The following is an 18,389-nucleotide window of genomic DNA, read 5'->3' on the forward strand; positions in this document are numbered from 1 at the left end:
TGGGTGTTGATATATCAATCAACCTTACCGCCGATCGTTCTTAGCACTCTGACAAACAGGTTTGCAAGTTCAAAACAGCGTCATTAGCCGCAATACGATAGGTAGCGCGACTCACGACTTTGAAACATGGATATAGACCTGATATTTCGTAGCTTTGTGTACCCTGTGCTACGATTTCCAGTCTTTTTAGCAGTGATCATCAGCACGTATGTGAAATGGTACAAGTACCCAAACAAGACGAGTTTTATACAGCAGTTTACTAAATAATGATTATCCCGATTACTTCAAGATTTACCAGGCTTGATCTCGAGAACTTTTATCTTTCCTTGGTTGGATATTCGGCAGTGGTAAGTTTCGTAGTATGGCTTAACGAGCACACAAAAACTAGAGGTGAGTGGGTTCCTCTCGACAAACTAGACAATTCCACCTGTATAGTGACAGGTGGAAGCAGTGGTTTGGGCTTGGCGTTAGTGGAGACTTTTTTGGCCAGATTTAAAAATGTAAATGTGGTAGTGGTGGATATCATCACTCCGAAACTGGTAAACCAACGCCTGAGTTTTTACCAGTGCGACCTCAATGACCCTGTGAGTGTGGAGATCACCCTTGGTTTGATCAAGAAAACCCACGAAAATATTCATGTGCTGATCAACAACGCAGGCGTAAGGTCCAGATACCAAGGGTACTTAGATTTGCAGAGAGATGAGGTTGATCGGGTTTTCCAAATAAACGTTTTTGCCCCCATGCGTTTTACGCAAGAATTGAGCCCGGAGACTTCTGCAAAATCGCAATTTTACTGTGTAACCATCGCTAGTGCTTTGGGGGTCTGTCCTCCTGCTCGTGGATCATCCTACGGTGCTTCTAAAGCCGCTTCTATTGCGTTCCATGAGGCATGGACAGAAGAGCTGGAAATAAACGGTAATATACGGACCTTACTGGTGACTCCCGGTCAACTTCGCACGCAAATGTTCGCCGGTTTCGAACCTCCAAGACAGTTTTTCGCACCACTTGTAGACCCTGACGTGCTGGCTCAACGCATAGTGGAGTGCTGCAGACTGGGAGTGCGAGGAGAGATCAGTGCTCCCTTATATGCTAACTTCATGGGATTAATGAGAGTACTACCATACATGCTAAATCACTATGCCCGCAGGATCTCAGGCATTGACAGCAGCTTACCTATTCACGAGCCGAATTGATAGCGTGCGGTTTAGCAGCCCAACGGATGCCTAAAAGCGTGGTGCTTAAGCAATGGCTATACAAAAAGACTGACCGAAGAGATGCATTCCCACACTATTTGGCTTTTTTGGCTAGTGAATCAAGTTGTTGCTCGAACCAATTGAAAAGCTTGTCCGCTTGCAGATACCCTGCTTCAGTGAAGACAGTGTTTGCAGGCAAAACATTTTCCACAGACCGACCATGATTGTCCCGTACCAAAACCTGGTAGTTGAAATCGTACTTGTCCATCTTGGTCTTTACCGAGATTTTTCGGTCTTTGGCAGTACCCGAATATTTGGCGCCCTTCTCTACATACTTGCAAAACCACCAAAAGGCACCCGATAAAATAGCATAGCTTGCGACCAGCAGTTTTTGGTACACAAGACTTTCTTCGAATTTGAATTTCTTGTCCAACAGAAACGAAATGCCTGCCACAACTGCTATGGAATACCCTAAAATCAATTTGGTATCGATCAGACCGAATGATTGCGTGAATCCAAGTCTTTGAAAAGTTGATGGAAGTGCTTCGTCCAATGTCTGGCGCAAATCGGGCGTGCTATAGACGTTAATTGGCTTGCTCATGATGACTCGTCGTTATTACGATTTTAAAGCAGTTTGATAAACTTAACAGCTAAACCGCTCAGATACTTTGAATGATCAACACTCAAATAAAACTCCTTTAACTGGATTCGGAGACCTTGATTGGTTTACTCACCAACGTTCGGGTTATGTTCCCGAATATGGATGTGTGTTATGTTATATTTTCCACGATGTTATTTGAAAATTAAGAATAGCTGTCGTACCGTCGCCCTTCAACTTCACAACTAAGAAAAAAGCAGAGGGTTGCCTCTCCTAATGATAATATAGACCAATGTCACAGGAGGTCAATGGGGTGGAAGCCTCTAAAGCAAATGATAGTCATTCAAGAGTGCCGAAAGAAAAGCCCGTACGCGGAATCTCGCATCATCAAGGCCGCCGCACCAATAAAGCGAAAACGCAGAAAAATTCCAGACGTGGGACTAGAGAATCGAAGACGGCTTCAAATAGTGACCTGGAGTTCAATTTGCAGGACGAGCTTGTTCAAGGTAATTTTAAGGCCAGGGGCCGTAAAACGCAAATTTCAATCAATCATTTGCTGGACTTTCAACTTCCGGAAAGATCTCTGGAAATTGGTACTCCCGCAGGTGGAACGGCAAGACGAAAAGCCCGCCGTTCAGAAGAAGACCACGTATACCTACATGGCGAATCGTTTATCAATGCAAATTTCAAGTTTTTGGTGGAGGATCAGTTCCCGTACCAGGAACAGACTTTGGATCCTAATATTCCTATACCGCGGGAAAGGATCGTGCGAGTTGAAGTTTTGAAAGGCCAGAGCTGTCCAATATGCTTGACGGAAGATATTGTTGCCCCGAGGATGATTAGTTGCGGACATCTGTTCTGCTACACTTGTATGCTGAGTTTCTTCGCCAATAACAACGATGATGAGTCGTCAGTTAAAGACGGTGCTACTTTTATGCGTAAGAAATCGAAGCGAAAGGAGTGTCCTTTATGCAGCACATTTGTACGCCAAGAGACAGCAGTGCCAGTAAAATTCACCGAAATCCGTGAGTCTCTGAATTTGCCTCAAGCGGGGCAAAGTACTCGTTTCGAGCTTATGTGCAAGCCCCACGGATCAATGCTAGCTCTACCGGTACAGTTAGATATTGATCCAATGTCTCTGAATCATTTTCCCTCGGTGGAACTCTCTGAGTTGGCACCCTATACACGGATTATGAGGTGCAGCTATGAACACGCAATTGATCTTTACAAAAAGGACTTGAACGATATCAAGATACAAGCGGACCTCGATCGTGCCATTTACAATGATGACGGTAAGTTTTCTACTATCGCCATGAATAACATAACTTCACGGATCAAGGTATACGAGGAGACGACTACGGAGCGTCGAGAGCACAGGCAACATCATTCATTGCCGGCCGACTTATCTCAGCTATCGATTAAGGCTTCTCACGAAAAATACGATGACCAAAATGCGTTCTTCTTTTACCAGACTGCTTTCGAGGCTAACACGCACTACTACTTATCTCCGCTCGATGTGAAAGTTTTGATCACTGCCTTTGCACAGTACTCGAAATTTCCTTCCATTCTCTTTGCCCAAGTAGAAGATGTTCATCATGGAGCTGTCGTAACTGAATCGCTTTTGCACAAATTCAAATATATTGGACACCTGCCCTTTGGTAGCGATGTTACATTCGTTGATGTGGACTGGCGCAGCGTTCCCGATCTGCCCTCCGATGTGTACCAGAGGTTTGCCCCAGAACTAAATTCGAGGCGTCGCAAATCGGCCTCGAAGAAACAACGCGAAGACAAGGAAAAGCGTCGTCATGAAAAACGTCTAGAGAGACAGCAAGAAGAATTTTACATGCGTGAAAACGGCGAACTTCCCGATTCTGCTGCTGCACCTTCTGTGCCTATACCAATTCAGCATGGCCGTGCTCAACAGCAATCTTCGGGACAGATGGTCGCTGAAAATTTGGGTAGCTCACACCTCGAACAAGAGAGCAAAGATTCGCAGCAGACTTCTGGAAAATTAGAAAAAACCATCTGGGGAACGTCTATTCCAAGAACAGAGCAAAAATCTGATGAGGACCTCGAATTTGAGCGAATGCTGCAAAACATAGACGAGCAGAAACGATCCCTGTCTAGCGGCAAAAAGAAGGGTAGAAGAGTGACGTTGATGAGCTCAGGCAATTCTCGCAGGGCGCTGTGAAAGTGACATTAGACGGGTCAGTTTTCCGGAGAGAAATTACTTTCGAGCACAGCTCAACTTTTCTCTTCTCGTATCGTGTAAATTAAAAAACATGAAATCTCCAAGCAAAGCCCAGTACATTGGCAAGATGCTCGCTACTCTGTAAGCTCGGATGCGAACAACGTTCAGAGTTTTTGAGACTTCAGCCGGCTAAAGATTGGGTTTAACCCACGTCTTAGCGCCAAATCACTTATTTCCATTCTGGCGCTCGTGATCATTCCTATTTTCGTCGGTCCTTTGAAAATCAAAAAAGTGATGTTGACAACAGGGAACTAACGGGTCAACACCCTGCTCGAGGAATAGAAGTCAAATACAATTGAAAATGAGGTATGCAGTATCTATTTGCTCTTCGGTATCTCTTTGAGAGTGCAATTGACAAACCAAATTTAGCTAACAAGTACCTTGTGTTGTGAAGTGGGAAATTCGTGAGGGCCTCGAAATATAGACATGTTTATGGCCAAGTTGCCAAAAAAGAGCGCCACTACGAGAACATTAGGATCACCAACAATGCTTGGGACTCTAATTTGATCAAAGCCAATGGTAAATTTTTGACGGTGAACTGGAATTCTTCTGGAGGAGGTGCATTTGCTGTTATTCCTTTGGAAGAAGTGGGGAAGGCCCCAGATCAAATACCTCTTTTCAGAGGTCACACGGCACCTGTTCTTGATACCGATTTCAACCCCTTCGACGACTACTCCATTGCTTCCGGATCAGATGATGGGAAAATAGGAATTTGGGAAATTCCTGCGGACTACTCTTTCCATAATTACTGCAACTCAGACGGCGATCCCAAGGATATTTCACCTAAGAAAGTTTTGGCGGGCCACGGACGCAAGGTGGGCCATGTCCTTTTTCACCCTACCGCCAAAAACGTGCTGGCATCCTCTTCCCTTGATCACACGGTTAAGATTTGGGATATTGACTCTGGCAAAGAGTTGTTCACCCTAAAGCATCCGGATATGGTCACGTCTATGTCCTTCAGCTACGACGGTAATCATCTGGTAACGGTTAGTCGTGATAAAAAGCTGAGAACATGGGACATCAGAGCGGAAAAAGTAGTGAGTGAAACACAAGCCCACTCTGGAGCCAAGAATCAAAGAGTTGTATGGCTTGGAAATTCATCGAGAGTGGCAACCACAGGTTTTTCGAAACTGAGCGATCGCCAAATCGGTGTCTGGGACGCTTTTGATCTTGAAAAGGGCGATTTGGGAGGATTTTATACGGTGGATCAATCTTCAGGGATCATGATGCCTTTTTTCGACGCTTCCAACAAAATTCTGTACTTGGTTGGCAAGGGTGACGGTAACATCCGTTATTTCGAATTTCAAAATGACGAACTTTTTGAACTTTCTGAGTTTCAGTCCGTTGATCCTCAGAGAGGATTCGCAGCCGCTCCAAGGAGGGCTGTAAATGTCAAAGAGAACGAGATTTTGAAAGCCTTCAAGACTGTCAATGACCATTGCATCGAGCCCATCTCCTTTCATGTTCCCAGGAAGTCCGATAGTTTCCAAGACGATATTTATCCCGATGCCCCATCGGGTGTGGCTGCGCTTACTTCTGACGAATGGGCATCAGGAAAATCTGTTGAGGGGCCTCTCCTCTTCAACTTGAGCTCGTTGTACGATGGATCTGAACCCATTTTGACGTCGTCTTCGAGAACCGAACCACTCGAAACGCGCGGTGCGTCAACGGAGACCACCAAATATTCGAGTACTGACGGACCTGAGAAAGAGCCGATTTCGACATATCCACCCTTGTCTGCTTCAGGTAAGAGTGTTTCCCCATCAGCTACCGAAGTTACTGAGAAGGCCGCAAATAAAACAGTCAGTTCGCAGGACGAGGAAGTCAAATCGGATCAACTTTTCGAAAAAACGATCAACCAGGGAGTTGATGCAAAGCTCAAGGATGACAAATCTGTCAACAGTCTTCTGCAAAAAGCTAGCAATTTGGATGATATCAACGACGCCGAAGACCCATCGAACCGAGTTTCGACTTGGGATGAAGATGATGAACAGCAACCTACGCGTCACGAAACCCCTGTCAGCCACAAAGTAGCATCCCCGGCGAGCAAGAAGGAGGAAAGTCCGGTTACCTCGAAAATCAGCCAAGACGAGCCATCCACCGCCAAGCAACCTGAGCCAGCTATGACTATTCCCAACACCTCGGTCTTCAATGCTAAGGCGGAACCTACGGTGAAGCCCACAGCCAGCACGTCAAATGCTGACACTAAGGTTCCTAACGGGACCGAATCTTTGTCTACGACAAGCAAACCTGCCGCTACCAAGTCAATGGGTCTTTTACAGTCCGCAGAAAAGCTTTCGTCTCTGGTCCTATACCTTGAGGGGATTGTGGCAGATCTGAAGAAAGCGAATCTCGACAAGGACGACCGTCTACTGGCTTTAGAGTCTAAGGTTGAAGAATTACTCAAAGGTAAGAATAAAATGTAAGGAAAATGTATGGTCTTGAAGATTCAACGCCACTCGTTAAATCAAAAGTCGAATAAGATGAACGAAACAGTCTATAAAACGTATATCAATTCTTGAAATCATGAATTGCGTCCATATCGGATTCTTGATTCTGTTATTATTATTTATATAACCTGTAGAACGCTAACAAAAATTTTAAGTTTAACGATCAACATCATCTTGGCAAGACTTGATAACTTAAGCTCCTAAACAACATCGGCCTACCAAGTGTGTCGGTTCCTCAGTGCTAGAACCAGCCTCGATTTTAAGTTTTTCTGATTCGGGGTGGTACACTGTATATACAGATATAGTTTGCCTTATTTTGAGCATTATTGCAAGATTCGTAGATCAAGAAGAACATTTTAGTGATCTTCGATGAGTGTTGACGCTAGTAGAAATGAATATCAAGCGACGGCTGCGAAATATGCATTGCAGATTCAGCAAGTTTACGAAAGCTCCAATCAAGATATCGACGAGTCCAAGCTACTTGGAGAGTTGCTGAAATTTATCGACAGAATTCCTGAAGAAGAACATCTATTCTGTGATGCGAACTACAGATCAGTTGCGGTATTTTGTTTGACTCTTTTTTCGTTCAGCAATCAGGGCACAATTGCTTGGCTCAAGGGCCGTTTTGCCCCAGTTTTAGCGAAATGCGAAGATTGCGTTCGTCATTTTACGCAAGGGAAATGCAGGATGCTTCAACACTTCTCGGTGCTGCGAAAAGTACCATTTGAGCACGTCACCAAGTTCAACAACATTGTTTCCCTTTGGAGATCTCAAGCATTGTTAACTGTGATTCAGGGCATCTCCGCCAACAATAACACAGAAATAAACTTTACCAAGGACATCGAAGTGGCCATATACGAGTGTTTTTGTAATCCACAAGTTTTGAGGGTAAATGATACTCTTAAAAGCGCGTTCGATGCCGTTTTTAGGTTCTTATACAGGTCCCAGCATCATATGCTCAAACAAGTGATTGAGGAACCTATTGAAAAGCACATTACCGCAGGACTGATATACTGTTGGTTTGAGGGTACCAAGGAAGAGTCAGAGTGGTCTCGCAACCTTCTCGAGAACTTGGCGAAGCAGAAATTTATTTTCACAGAGGAAAACTTTACGCAAGATCTTCTTGAAGAAATCAACGTGCACTTCCTATATTTGCAAAATGCTAGCAATTTTCATGAGGCGCTTGTCTCCCACTTTTGGCTCAAATTTGATCCCATTTATGTTCTACTGAGCTCGTCTTTGATTCAAAAATACCTTGTTGTTCCTCCAAATCTAGACTCTTTGGTTCAGTCCATTCGACATCCGATTGTATCAGTCTACAAACTGTGGTATAACCACTTGGCGCACAACTTCCGAGAAAAGCCGATCGCGGCTCTTCTAAGAACACTTAGAGTATTTTTAGAGAAAGAAGGACATTCATTATGGAATCTTATCGAACCTTTTACTTTTCACAGCATCCTCGATTTAATTTTGGAGAGAAGTATGCTCTCTGTCGCTATCATCAAAATCCAGAACAATCCCCTTGCATCTCAGAACTTTGACGGTCTTCTTCTCGAAACACTCACCCTGACTGATTTGGTTTCGTGGACCTTGCCATTTTTTCATTCCTTGTCTTCTCCGAAAAGAATTCAAATGGTGAAGAAAGTTTCAACAGCTTTCATTCGCATTGTCTCCAATCATCCAACTTTGCATGCTATTCCAAAAGCATGCTTGATCAATTCATCTACAGCATTGTTAAGTGCGGTTTTGGCGGTAACAGACGAGGAGAGATCGATGCTTTACTCAGATGAGCGTTTTGAGACTACACTTTTCACCAAGCTCGACTCTCGCGCTCTGCTGAATAACGACATGGTCCTTACCATAGTGTTGCAATCTGCTACTAACGTACAGGCTTTTTTGGGTGCGGATCAGCCAATGAACTCAGTATCATACTCAGCCACAAAAGTTTTGGCTCATTGCATTGACTATGACATATTATTACTATGCCAAGCATCTTTTCGCATATATCGTGGAGAAAAGGCTAACGATGTTAAAGTTAGCACAACACTTCTCTCAAAAATAGTCCAACACCTCAATTTGGGTAGAAGCAAAGAGCCCGCACAGCTGGCAGCATTGTTACTTTCCTCCATGCGGAACGTTAATGGTCTTTTAAGACCAAAAACATCAGATCCCGGTGCTACGCAACATAATGCTTGCGTCAGGCTCTACTTTGATTTGCTGAAGGGCCTTCTGGTGAAATTAACAGATATTTCACCTTCGCAACTGATCAATGTTCTTATCGACGAGGGCGGCTCCCGTGGTTTCTGGTCCTGTGTCTTCACCTCTGACATGGAGATCTATCAGACAGCGACGAACACACTCTATGAGGCTTTTGATGTTGAGGGAAGATTGGAGGGGATTCAAGAAATGCTCAAACGCGGTCTCAGCTACAGCCTGGAGTCGATTATACTAGTTCTGGCACAGCTAACAAAGCATGAATTTTTTGAACCCTGCCCCAGAGCTATACGAGTATTAATGGATATTATCAATGTTTTCTCAGATCCACTCAATGGAACATTTGCTAACTATGGGTCCTTGAAAGATGAAAACACAGGAAAAATCTTGGAGAAGTTCTGGTCTTTATCATGGGATTTCTTGAATATGATTTACTGCGCAACATTGAAGTGGGCGTCGAAATATCCTTATTCAGAACTTGAAAATTTCACGAAGGACACCCTCGATACCAGTTTTTCTTTACTAGAAGCATATCGAGACTTTTCAGGAGCTCTCATAACGAATAATGATCAAAAGCAGTCGGAAAGTCTTCTAAACCACGTTCTGAAAACGTTTCAAGATATGTTATACTGGTTACGTCTCAGTGATGAATACCTCTTGGCCTCTTGTGTCAAACTCATTGTGAAGGCCGCAGATCTAGCTATCGAAAAGGGACTAAAGTTTGATGATGTTCTGGTTACGACAATGACAAAATATGCACTAAAAGCCCGCAAGTTTTCAAATAGGTTAACACCACAGCAATCTTCAGAGCTACTTTCAAGAGCTAAAGAGTTCAACGAGCGCCTAGTCGATGAAGTCACGGCAGAGATTGACCTATATCATAAAGAAAAGGAAAAATCAAAACTGCGTACCGGCTCTGGCACTACGGGAAACGTCCCCGTACCAGTTGGAAACAAAGCCCAAACTGCATATCAAACACCTACAGAATCAAAAGTAGACTTTCTACAAAGAAAGGCTATGTCGTCGTCTTTGATGGGAAGACCCAAAAGCCAGGCCAAAATAACCTCTTTTGGTACTCTCAAGCCAGGGGTAGTCCCAAAGGCCGAAGAGAACGTGAAAGGGCCACCTTCTAAGCTTGAACTAGCTAGGAGACAACTTTTGGCTGGTCGAAAAGTCCATCCCCCTAGCTCAAGTGTTTTCAATTCCAGAAGGCCTCAGCCACAACATGGTACAAAAGAAGAGAGTAGCGACGAAAGCGATAACGATCTGGAAAATGCAAAGGAGCTTTTCTCGTTGTCCAAGAGTAAGGAACGCCACACCCCGATCGTTTTAGATATAAACGGGAAACCGATCAAAAAAGTGGACAATGCTAAGCAGAAGAAACAAGAAGAAGAAAACATGCGTAAGCGACTGAATGTTGACTTGAATCCATTTTACGAAAAAATTTTGAAATGGAACTATACGCGCTCCAGCGAGTACCCGTCTGGATCGCAAGCGGATTCCTACCAAGATGTCAAGGACAAATTCAGTTCTTCAGAAGATTACCAAAAAACCATGCAACCGCTTCTACTTCTTGAATGCTGGCAAGGGCTTTGTGCGGCGAGAGACCGCGAAGAGAATAAGCCTTTCAGTTTAATTGTCGGAAATCGCACTGCCGTTTCGAACTTTTATGAAGTCTATGCTTCGGTCAGTAAAAAGATGGTCATAGATGCTGGCATAACTGACTCGGATTTGTTGGTTCTATCCCACTTTCCTAACGCGAGGAACTTGAACGACGTCAGATCTGCCGATTTTAAGAAATCTGACAACACTTGTCTTGCCAAAGTATGGGGCATGAAAAATAACAAGGGCGACAACATGGATTTGACAATGAGAATCGACCGAAGCACTCACTTCAGCAGATTTCTCACGTTGCGTACCGAAATATTTGCCGTTAAGGTTATGCAAATGACTACTGTTGAGAGAGAGTACTCTTCTTTGATCGGGCTACCATTTTACGACCTGGCTCGACAGATCACGTCTGGTGTTTCGACAGAAAACCCTCGCATAGAAAAGGCAGAAATTGAGGAAGTTAAAACCAGGTACAGTCTGAACGATTCACAAGCGGAAGCTATAGTTGGGACTGTCTCTTGTGAAGGATTCTCTTTGATCCAAGGTCCTCCGGGCACAGGTAAAACCAAAACCATCTTGGGTATCATCGGATTCTTTTTAAGTACCCAAAGGAATCTGCCCGCAGGTGTTATCAAGCAGCCCGTGGACCTTGTCGGAGCCGGTACTTCGACCGAACAGCTTCTGCAAAAACAGAAGGTCTTGATATGTGCTCCAAGTAATGCAGCTGTGGATGAACTCGTTTTGAGACTGAAAAGCGGTGTTCTAGATAAAAGTGGAAGGGCATTCAGTCCAAAGCTGGTCCGCATTGGAAGGCCCGACGCCGTTAATGCTGCAATAAGAGACCTGACTTTAGAAGAGCAAGTTGACAAAAAACTTGGAAACAAAAATTATGAATTCTCTCATGACCCTACTTTGGAGCAGAACCTGCAGAAGACACTCAGCGAACGCCGGCAGCTGCGTCAGAAGTTAGATCCGGAAGGCGGATCAGTATCGAGTGATTTATCAACAGACGATATAACTAAAATTCAGTTGAGTATCAGGGAGCTTAGCAGAAAGATCAATGAGCTCGGCAAGCAAAAGGATGAAATAAGAGAACGAAACTCAGTAAATTTCAGGAATAAGGAGGCAGACAGAAGAAAAGCGCAGTCTCGAGTTTTGGCCGAAAGTGACATAATTTGCTCAACTTTATCTGGTTCCGCGCACGATATCTTGGCCTCCCTCGGCGTCAAGTTCGACACAGTTATAATTGACGAAGCTTGCCAATGTACCGAACTATCCACGATTACGCCCCTGCGGTATGGAGCACGAAGATGTATCATGGTCGGTGATCCCAATCAGTTGCCACCCACCGTGTTGTCCGGCGCAGCAAGCAACTTCAAGTACAATCAGTCTCTCTTTGTTCGTATGGAGAAAAAATGCTCTCCTTATTTGTTAAATGTTCAATACCGAATGCATCCAGCCATTAGCAAGTTTCCATCTTCGGAGTTCTATAACGGGAAACTAAGCGATGGTCCAGGGATGGAGAATATAAACCTACGTCCATGGCATCAGCGACGTTCATTAGGACCATACAAATTTTTCGATATCGCGACAGGTAAACAAGAACAAAATAGGAAGTCAATGTCCTTCGTGAACCCTGAGGAGTGCAGAGTCGCTGTGGAGCTTGTGGAGAACCTATTGAATCAGTATGAGAATTCTTACAATTTCACGGGCAAGATCGGCATAATTTCACCTTATCGCGAACAGATGCTTATGCTTAAAAGAGAGTTCAGACGATATTTCGGGAACCCTGTCATGAACTATGTTGATTTCAATACTATCGACGGGTTTCAAGGGCAAGAAAAAGAGGTCATCATTATTTCATGCGTCAGAGCTGACGATACGAAGTCTGGTGTTGGTTTTTTGAAAGATTTTCGACGCATGAATGTTGCCTTAACAAGAGCAAAGACTACAATGTGGATTTTAGGACATCATAACTCACTTTTCAAAAACCAACTGTGGAGGAACTTGATTACTGATGCGAAAGATAGGAACTGCTTGGAGCTAGCATGCGCAGGTTTCCTGAATCCCAAGAATCCGAAAGCCGCTTCAGTTCTCAAACAATTTGCGGATTCTCATGATCACATATCTGGAGACGACTACGATCCGTCAACAGCTATGGTTAAGAACAGCAGCGCGGAACGCAGATACAGTCATGGGGCTGAAGAAACTAGGCCAGCTCATGTAAATTCTCGCCAGCAACCAAATACAAAAGCTTTGCCCTATGCTGGCAAAAACAAAAAGGTATGGAAAGAACATGGTTCTAATCCAGCCCAACCGGAACAAAACAGAAAAGCGCCTCTTGGTCCAAAGGAAAAACCCTCTCACGGTCTCTCTGGAACCAAAAAAAAGTCTTCCATTTTCGGTGGACCATCTCTTGATTCTGTACTTCCCGTCAAGGTGAGCAGCACATCGTTGATTCATGATAAAAATAAAGCTAAGCCGCCAAAAGTCAAACCAGAGGGAACCACAACTCAATCAGGTTCATTTGGCAAAGGTTCAAAACGTGTACGTTTTGATGATTCCCCGGTTGTGATTGACGAGAAAAAGATGAGATTGAATGAGTCTAAACAACCAATTGCTGGCAACGGACCAGACATTTTTTCAAGTGAAGGAGTTCCGACAACAAAGGTCAAAAAAGGTCAAAACATAAAAGCCGAAAAGCCTTTGTCGACGTCTTCCAATGACAACGAACAGGACGGCTACGATCCCTCGGTTTCACCATCCCTTGACTTGAACCGCAGCATGGGCTCTGTTGGTCCCAATCAAGAACGAGACGAGACTAATAAAGATCGGGGATCAGCGCGGACAAATAGTGGCAGTAATCCATTCATTCCGAAACGTAAGAAACATTTCCCATTAAGAAGATAGACAAGTTGATACATTGGACATTAAGTTGCGAACTCTAACCGCAAAATTATAAACCTCATTCTTTTTTCTGTATCTTCTCAGCACTGACGTTTGCTTTATTGGATGAGAAGGGAGATCGTGAAGAGAAAGTGATGTTTTCTTTGTTGATTCCGATTTTGGGTGGAGATGCTCCACTGATAGTAATACCACCATTTGACTCTATACGTCCCTTGGCAAAATCATTTTCGGCGCTGGGCCAAAGCTCTTCATTGGCGCGTTTAAGAATTTCAATTTCATTTCCCAGACACATCTTGAGCGTGTCCGAGGTCGTTGATGCGTTTGTATCTTGCAATTGACTGATTACAGTGGATATTTCAGTCGATAGTTTCAGCGGCGATGTATTAGGGTCTTCAATTAGCATGGCCCTGAGCGATTCTTCTAATGAGCGTATTCGTTCCAACGACTCATCCCACGAGCTCCGTGTAGATTCAGCGCGCCGTAGATCTTCTTTGTACGTTTTCAAATCAGCGGTTAAGATTTCTTGTCGGGCCTTCACGTAATCTTTTGCATAAGCAAGTCTATCACTCAGATTATTGTTGTTGCTCTCGGCTCCAGCTGTACTAAAGCGCGCAAAGAGAGCGATATCCTTATGTTTTGAATTTTTACCGTTGGCAATATTCAGTTTGGATAGCAGTTTTTCTTGCGAGCGCTGGATTTTCTCAAGATCATTAGTGAAAGCGGCCTTCACGCTTTGCACTTCGTTCTGTTGGTTCTGCAATTCGTGATCGATGAACGCTTGATCTTTTGATAAAGTAGCAAGAACAGACTTCAACTGCTGTATTTCCTGCTGAGCTTGTAAGCTTGCTGATCGCAGCAATGATATATTCTGCAATGAGGACTTTCTTCCAGAAGTACCATCATTTCTGATTTCTGGTCTTGATGTTGCGGGAGTGTCTCTGGAGACGTCAGCGACGGAGGTATTTGATATTCCTACATTATCGAGGTATCGATTCAAAAACTGTCGGTAATTTGTTTTGAACGTGTACGTTTCGCCAGCTTGGGTTTCCTCAAGTGAAATCTGGGACGTTGTCTCCGATTCATCGTTCCATCGTTTTAAGGCATCTCTTGCAACAGTTGATTGTTGTTCCAATTTCTCGATTTTACGGGAATACTTTGTGAGACGCTCCAGCTCTTGTTTTATACTACCTTCACCATCGCTAGATGTAAGCATCGTGTTCAAAGTGCATATATCGTTAAAGCATATGTATACGTCCTTACGCAGCTGGTCTAGCATATCTGAATTTTGCACATCGAACAAATATCTCCGATGAGTTTTCACCAAAGTATCAAGATATGCTGTGATCTCTGCTTTTCTCCTAAGAATATCATCCATGTGCATTGAAACGAAGGGCTTTAGCGTGCTGTTGAACTCTTCGAAGGGCATTGGTATAAGACGCTGTTGATCTTATTATATATAGTGTCCTATTCTTATTATGATTAGTCACGTGTGGGATGTTAGAAATATGCGTCAACGACACGTAGTGAACCGAACGCGCTACGAGAGTAAGCTAGCAGCAGTGTAACATGAATTTTGAGCATTTTATGCAGCATAGAGTCTTTTCCCGGCTAAAAATGCTTTCTATTTAGGTATTTCTCTAGGTCGTCGAATTTATCTGTGCTTCGTCTATTTACTGACGCGGCATGCAATTCGGATCCTGTGGGGCAATAGATTTTGGAAATTTGTACATATTACGAAAATATCGATGTAGCAGGTCGGTTTTGTCGTCCATTTTTTCTGGAGAATCGGTTTTATTTATGACATCAAGAGTTTTTCAGGTGCTGCTGCAGGATGAGTACAGTTTAGATCGCGATATACAAAATCACACTCAAATTGTGACCGGAGAGACGTCAATGCCTGTGTTACTCCTTGTTTTGTAGAGGTTGGTAGTTGTGGAACAATCATATCACTTTTACCCAACGCGACATAGAGGTTATATCACTTTGTACTCAGGTGTCACCATGGGGTACGGAGATAAGAATAGGCAAATCTGGCCGTAAAGGCACTCGATAGTATGAACAATAAACGTTGTATGCTGTGAAGAAGCTTTTATTGGATTCTGATTTGCAACCGTGGACGGTAAAAGAATTCGACGCTCAGCAAGCGGGGACAACGCCTTAATGATGGCTCCTAGCGCGACCCAAATTTGCTGAGTTGATGCAATTACACGAAACACCCGGGCGTTAAAATCGGTGACCATTCAATCACTTCTTATCACATCGGTGATGTCCGCTATGAGCGTGAGGGTATCAAATCCCCGTCTATTAGGAAATTGAATTTAAAATTTCTGGTCACGTGCGTTTCGGGTTTCTTAACAGAAAAATGACATGAATGGATGCTAACACCACGAATATTTTCATAGAGGCCACGGTAGCATCGAACTACTGGAACTGGCCCAATTCAAGAAAGACCTAACTCCCTTGCACCATTTATCACATCGATAACAGTTTAACAATAGTTCGGGTCAATTTAGGTCACGTGATCTACGTCAGCACTCATACAAAGTGATCAAAAAGCAGATTTCAGATAATGATAGTAAAAAACAACCGAAACCATTGTCTGATCATTTTCCTTCCGCGTCAGGGCACCTGTTTTACTGTTTTGCGACCGCACGATGCCCTTGCGGTCCCGTCAAATCATTGTAACCTTCAAATTTCAAGCCTATTTTTTCTACCCAAACCTCCTCCGGCGTCTACCGTCCCTAAAACAATACTTACCATTCAGCTACGTGCAAACAACTACCGCTTCTTTCATCTTATCCACCATCATATTCTCCCACCCTCAAAAACCGTCTCGTCGGCCGTGCCGTGGGGTTTTCCGTTCACCGTTAGTAGAGATACTCTGGTACTTTTGGATTACCTAAGCTTTCAGCTTACGTTATCAACTGAAAAATTAATTTCTTTCACAGCGACTCAAAGCAAAAAAAAAAAAAAGAAGCTTTGAAAAATTCCTATAAATTCAGAAGATTTTATCCAAACTTTTCGTCTCTCTCACCTTCACTTTGTTTTGGGATTTGTTTCGTTGGGGTTGGTGTTGTGTGGAATTTGGGAACCTTGTTTTATTTGAAAATGAATTCTTTTCTTGTCTTAATTTTAAAGTTTTCTGTAGTTCAATAGCTCATCGCTTAAACAACCTAGGTAAAAAGACTTCCACGTATACTAAAATGTCTGTTAGTTTGAAAGACTGTTCTAAGGCGCTTGCGTATTTGCAAGAATACGCTGAGAAAGATGGGTTGTCTGCGGAACAGCTTATGGACTCCAAGACCAGAGGTGGTTTGACTTACAACGATTTTTTGATTTTGCCCGGCAAAATCGATTTCCCATCGTCTGTGGTAAGTCTCCAGACCAAGATCACCAAGAAAATAACGCTCAACACTCCTTTTGTGTCGTCCCCCATGGATACCGTCACAGAGGCGGAAATGGCCATTCAAATGGCTCTATTGGGCGGTATTGGTATCATCCATCACAACTGTTCTGCTGAACAGCAGGCTGAAATGGTCAAAAAAGTGAAAAAATTCGAAAACGGTTTCATCAACTCGCCTATCGTGGTGAGTCCTCAGGCCACCGTTGGCGAAGTTAAGGCCATGCGTGAAAAATTTGGGTTCTGCGGATTCCCCGTTACTGGTATGTGTTTTTTTTCCTCCCGCTCAAACAACGCAATTATGAAGAAAACTGCTCCTTTCGAGAGAATAAAGAGCCATCTCGGTGCTTCAGACCCCCTCCACACACTTACAAATGATGATCGACTTAAATTTTATTAACTTTCGTTCTACTGATTATCGATCAAACGATCTTGTAGACACCTTTTTGATCTGATAACAAAGAAGCACTGGGTGGGAAGTTTTTCTATGATGGCAACTTAGCGTTGTGCTCGCTGCTTTCAACTTTTACTAACTTTTCGAAATTTTAGAAACCGGATCGCTTCCAAGCAAATTGGTAGGTATTGTCACTTCCCGTGACGTCCAGTTCATCGAAGACAACTCTTTGACCATCTCCGAAGTTATGACCAAGGAACTGGTCACCGCTAAGGTGGGTGTTACTTTGGCCGAAGGTAACGACATTTTGAAAACCACCAAGAAGGGAAAACTACCAATCGTGGACGAAAACCAAAACTTGGTGTCGATGTTGTCTAGAACCGATTTGATGAAGAATCAAAGCTATCCATTGGCCTCTAAGTCTGCCACCACTAAGCAATTGCTCTGTGGTGCTTCAATCGGAACTATCGAAGCTGACAAAGAAAGACTACAGCTTTTGATGCAAGCCGGTCTAGACGTTGTGGTGATCGACTCTTCTCAAGGTAACTCTGTTTTCCAATTGAATATGATCAAATGGATCAAACAAACTTTCCCAGAACTAGAAGTCATCGCTGGTAACGTGGTCACCAGAGAACAGGCAGCTTCTTTAATCGAAGCCGGTGCCGATGGGTTGAGAATTGGTATGGGTTCCGGTTCTATTTGCATTACTCAAGAAGTTATGGCTTGTGGTAGACCTCAAGGTTCTGCCGTCTATAACGTCACCCAATTTGCTAACCAATTCGGCGTTCCATGCATGGCCGATGGTGGTATCTCCAACATTGGTCACATTGTCAAGGCTTTGGCATTGGGTGCCTCTTGCGTTATGATGGGTGGTATGCTCGCTGGTACTACCGAATCTCCAGGTGAATACTTTTTCCAGGACGGCAAGCGTTTGAAAACTTACCGTGGTATGGGTTCCGTCGATGCTATGCAAAAGACCGACACAAAGGGCAACGCCTCTACTTCGCGTTACTTCTCTGAGTCTGATAAAGTTTTTGTGGCTCAAGGTGTCTCGGGTGCCGTAGTCGACAAGGGCTCCATCAACAAGTTCATCCCATACTTGTACGGTGGTTTGCAACATTCTTGTCAAGATATTGGTGTGCGTTCTTTGGCTTCTCTAAGAGAGGAAGTGGATAACTCTGTCATCAGATTTGAATTTAGAACCGCATCTGCTCAACTAGAGGGTGGAATTAACAATTTGCACTCTTATGAGAAGCGTTTGCACAACTAGGAATATCTTTAGTGCTATCGCATGCCGCTTATCATAATCCAGATTCAAAGAGTCCGTTTCTTCGTATGTAAAAATTTAACTGAAAAGTCATTTGCCAACAT

The 18,389-nt window shown here is 43.7% G+C and overlaps 7 protein-coding genes across 7 annotated transcripts; 5 read left to right on the top strand and 2 right to left on the bottom strand.

The window, feature by feature from the left end:
* Positions 1-126: 126 nt before the first annotated feature.
* TDA5 (LALA0S03e07668g1_1) lies at positions 127-1,193 on the top strand (the record flags this gene model as incomplete). The annotated part of the gene is made up of 2 exons (XM_022773406.1): positions 127-206; positions 290-1,193. The coding sequence occupies 2 exons, from the start codon at positions 127-129 to the stop codon at positions 1,191-1,193; spliced, it is 984 nt and encodes a 327-aa protein (XP_022627883.1).
* Positions 1,194-1,287: 94 nt separating this feature from the next.
* SPC2 (LALA0S03e07690g1_1) lies at positions 1,288-1,794 on the bottom strand (the record flags this gene model as incomplete). The annotated part of the gene is made up of 1 exon (XM_022773407.1): positions 1,288-1,794. The coding sequence occupies one exon, from the start codon at positions 1,792-1,794 to the stop codon at positions 1,288-1,290; it is 507 nt and encodes a 168-aa protein (XP_022627884.1).
* Positions 1,795-2,083: 289 nt separating this feature from the next.
* Positions 2,084-3,982, top strand: MAG2 (LALA0S03e07712g1_1; the record flags this gene model as incomplete). The annotated part of the gene is made up of 1 exon (XM_022773408.1): positions 2,084-3,982. The coding sequence occupies one exon, from the start codon at positions 2,084-2,086 to the stop codon at positions 3,980-3,982; it is 1,899 nt and encodes a 632-aa protein (XP_022627885.1).
* Positions 3,983-4,343: 361 nt separating this feature from the next.
* On the top strand, positions 4,344-6,468 carry CRN1 (LALA0S03e07734g1_1; the record flags this gene model as incomplete). Its single annotated transcript, XM_022773409.1, has 2 exons — positions 4,344-4,348; positions 4,437-6,468. The coding sequence occupies 2 exons, from the start codon at positions 4,344-4,346 to the stop codon at positions 6,466-6,468; spliced, it is 2,037 nt and encodes a 678-aa protein (XP_022627886.1).
* Positions 6,469-6,861: 393 nt separating this feature from the next.
* Positions 6,862-13,227, top strand: SEN1 (LALA0S03e07756g1_1; the record flags this gene model as incomplete). Its single annotated transcript, XM_022773411.1, has 1 exon — positions 6,862-13,227. One exon carries the CDS (start codon positions 6,862-6,864, stop codon positions 13,225-13,227), a length of 6,366 nt encoding a protein of 2,121 aa, XP_022627887.1.
* A 55-nt stretch (positions 13,228-13,282) lies between these two features.
* ATG23 (LALA0S03e07778g1_1) lies at positions 13,283-14,605 on the bottom strand (the record flags this gene model as incomplete). Its single annotated transcript, XM_022773412.1, has 1 exon — positions 13,283-14,605. One exon carries the CDS (start codon positions 14,603-14,605, stop codon positions 13,283-13,285), a length of 1,323 nt encoding a protein of 440 aa, XP_022627888.1.
* A 1,822-nt stretch (positions 14,606-16,427) lies between these two features.
* On the top strand, positions 16,428-18,288 carry IMD3 (LALA0S03e07800g1_1; the record flags this gene model as incomplete). Its single annotated transcript, XM_022773413.1, has 2 exons — positions 16,428-16,887; positions 17,174-18,288. 2 exons carry the CDS (start codon positions 16,428-16,430, stop codon positions 18,286-18,288), a joined length of 1,575 nt encoding a protein of 524 aa, XP_022627889.1.
* Between the last annotated feature and the right edge of the window lie 101 nt (positions 18,289-18,389).

Source organism: Lachancea lanzarotensis, scaffold LALA0S03 (genome assembly GCF_000938715.1).
Source record: "Lachancea lanzarotensis genome assembly LALA0, scaffold LALA0S03, whole genome shotgun sequence".
Classification (NCBI taxonomy): domain Eukaryota; kingdom Fungi; phylum Ascomycota; class Saccharomycetes; order Saccharomycetales; family Saccharomycetaceae; genus Lachancea; species Lachancea lanzarotensis.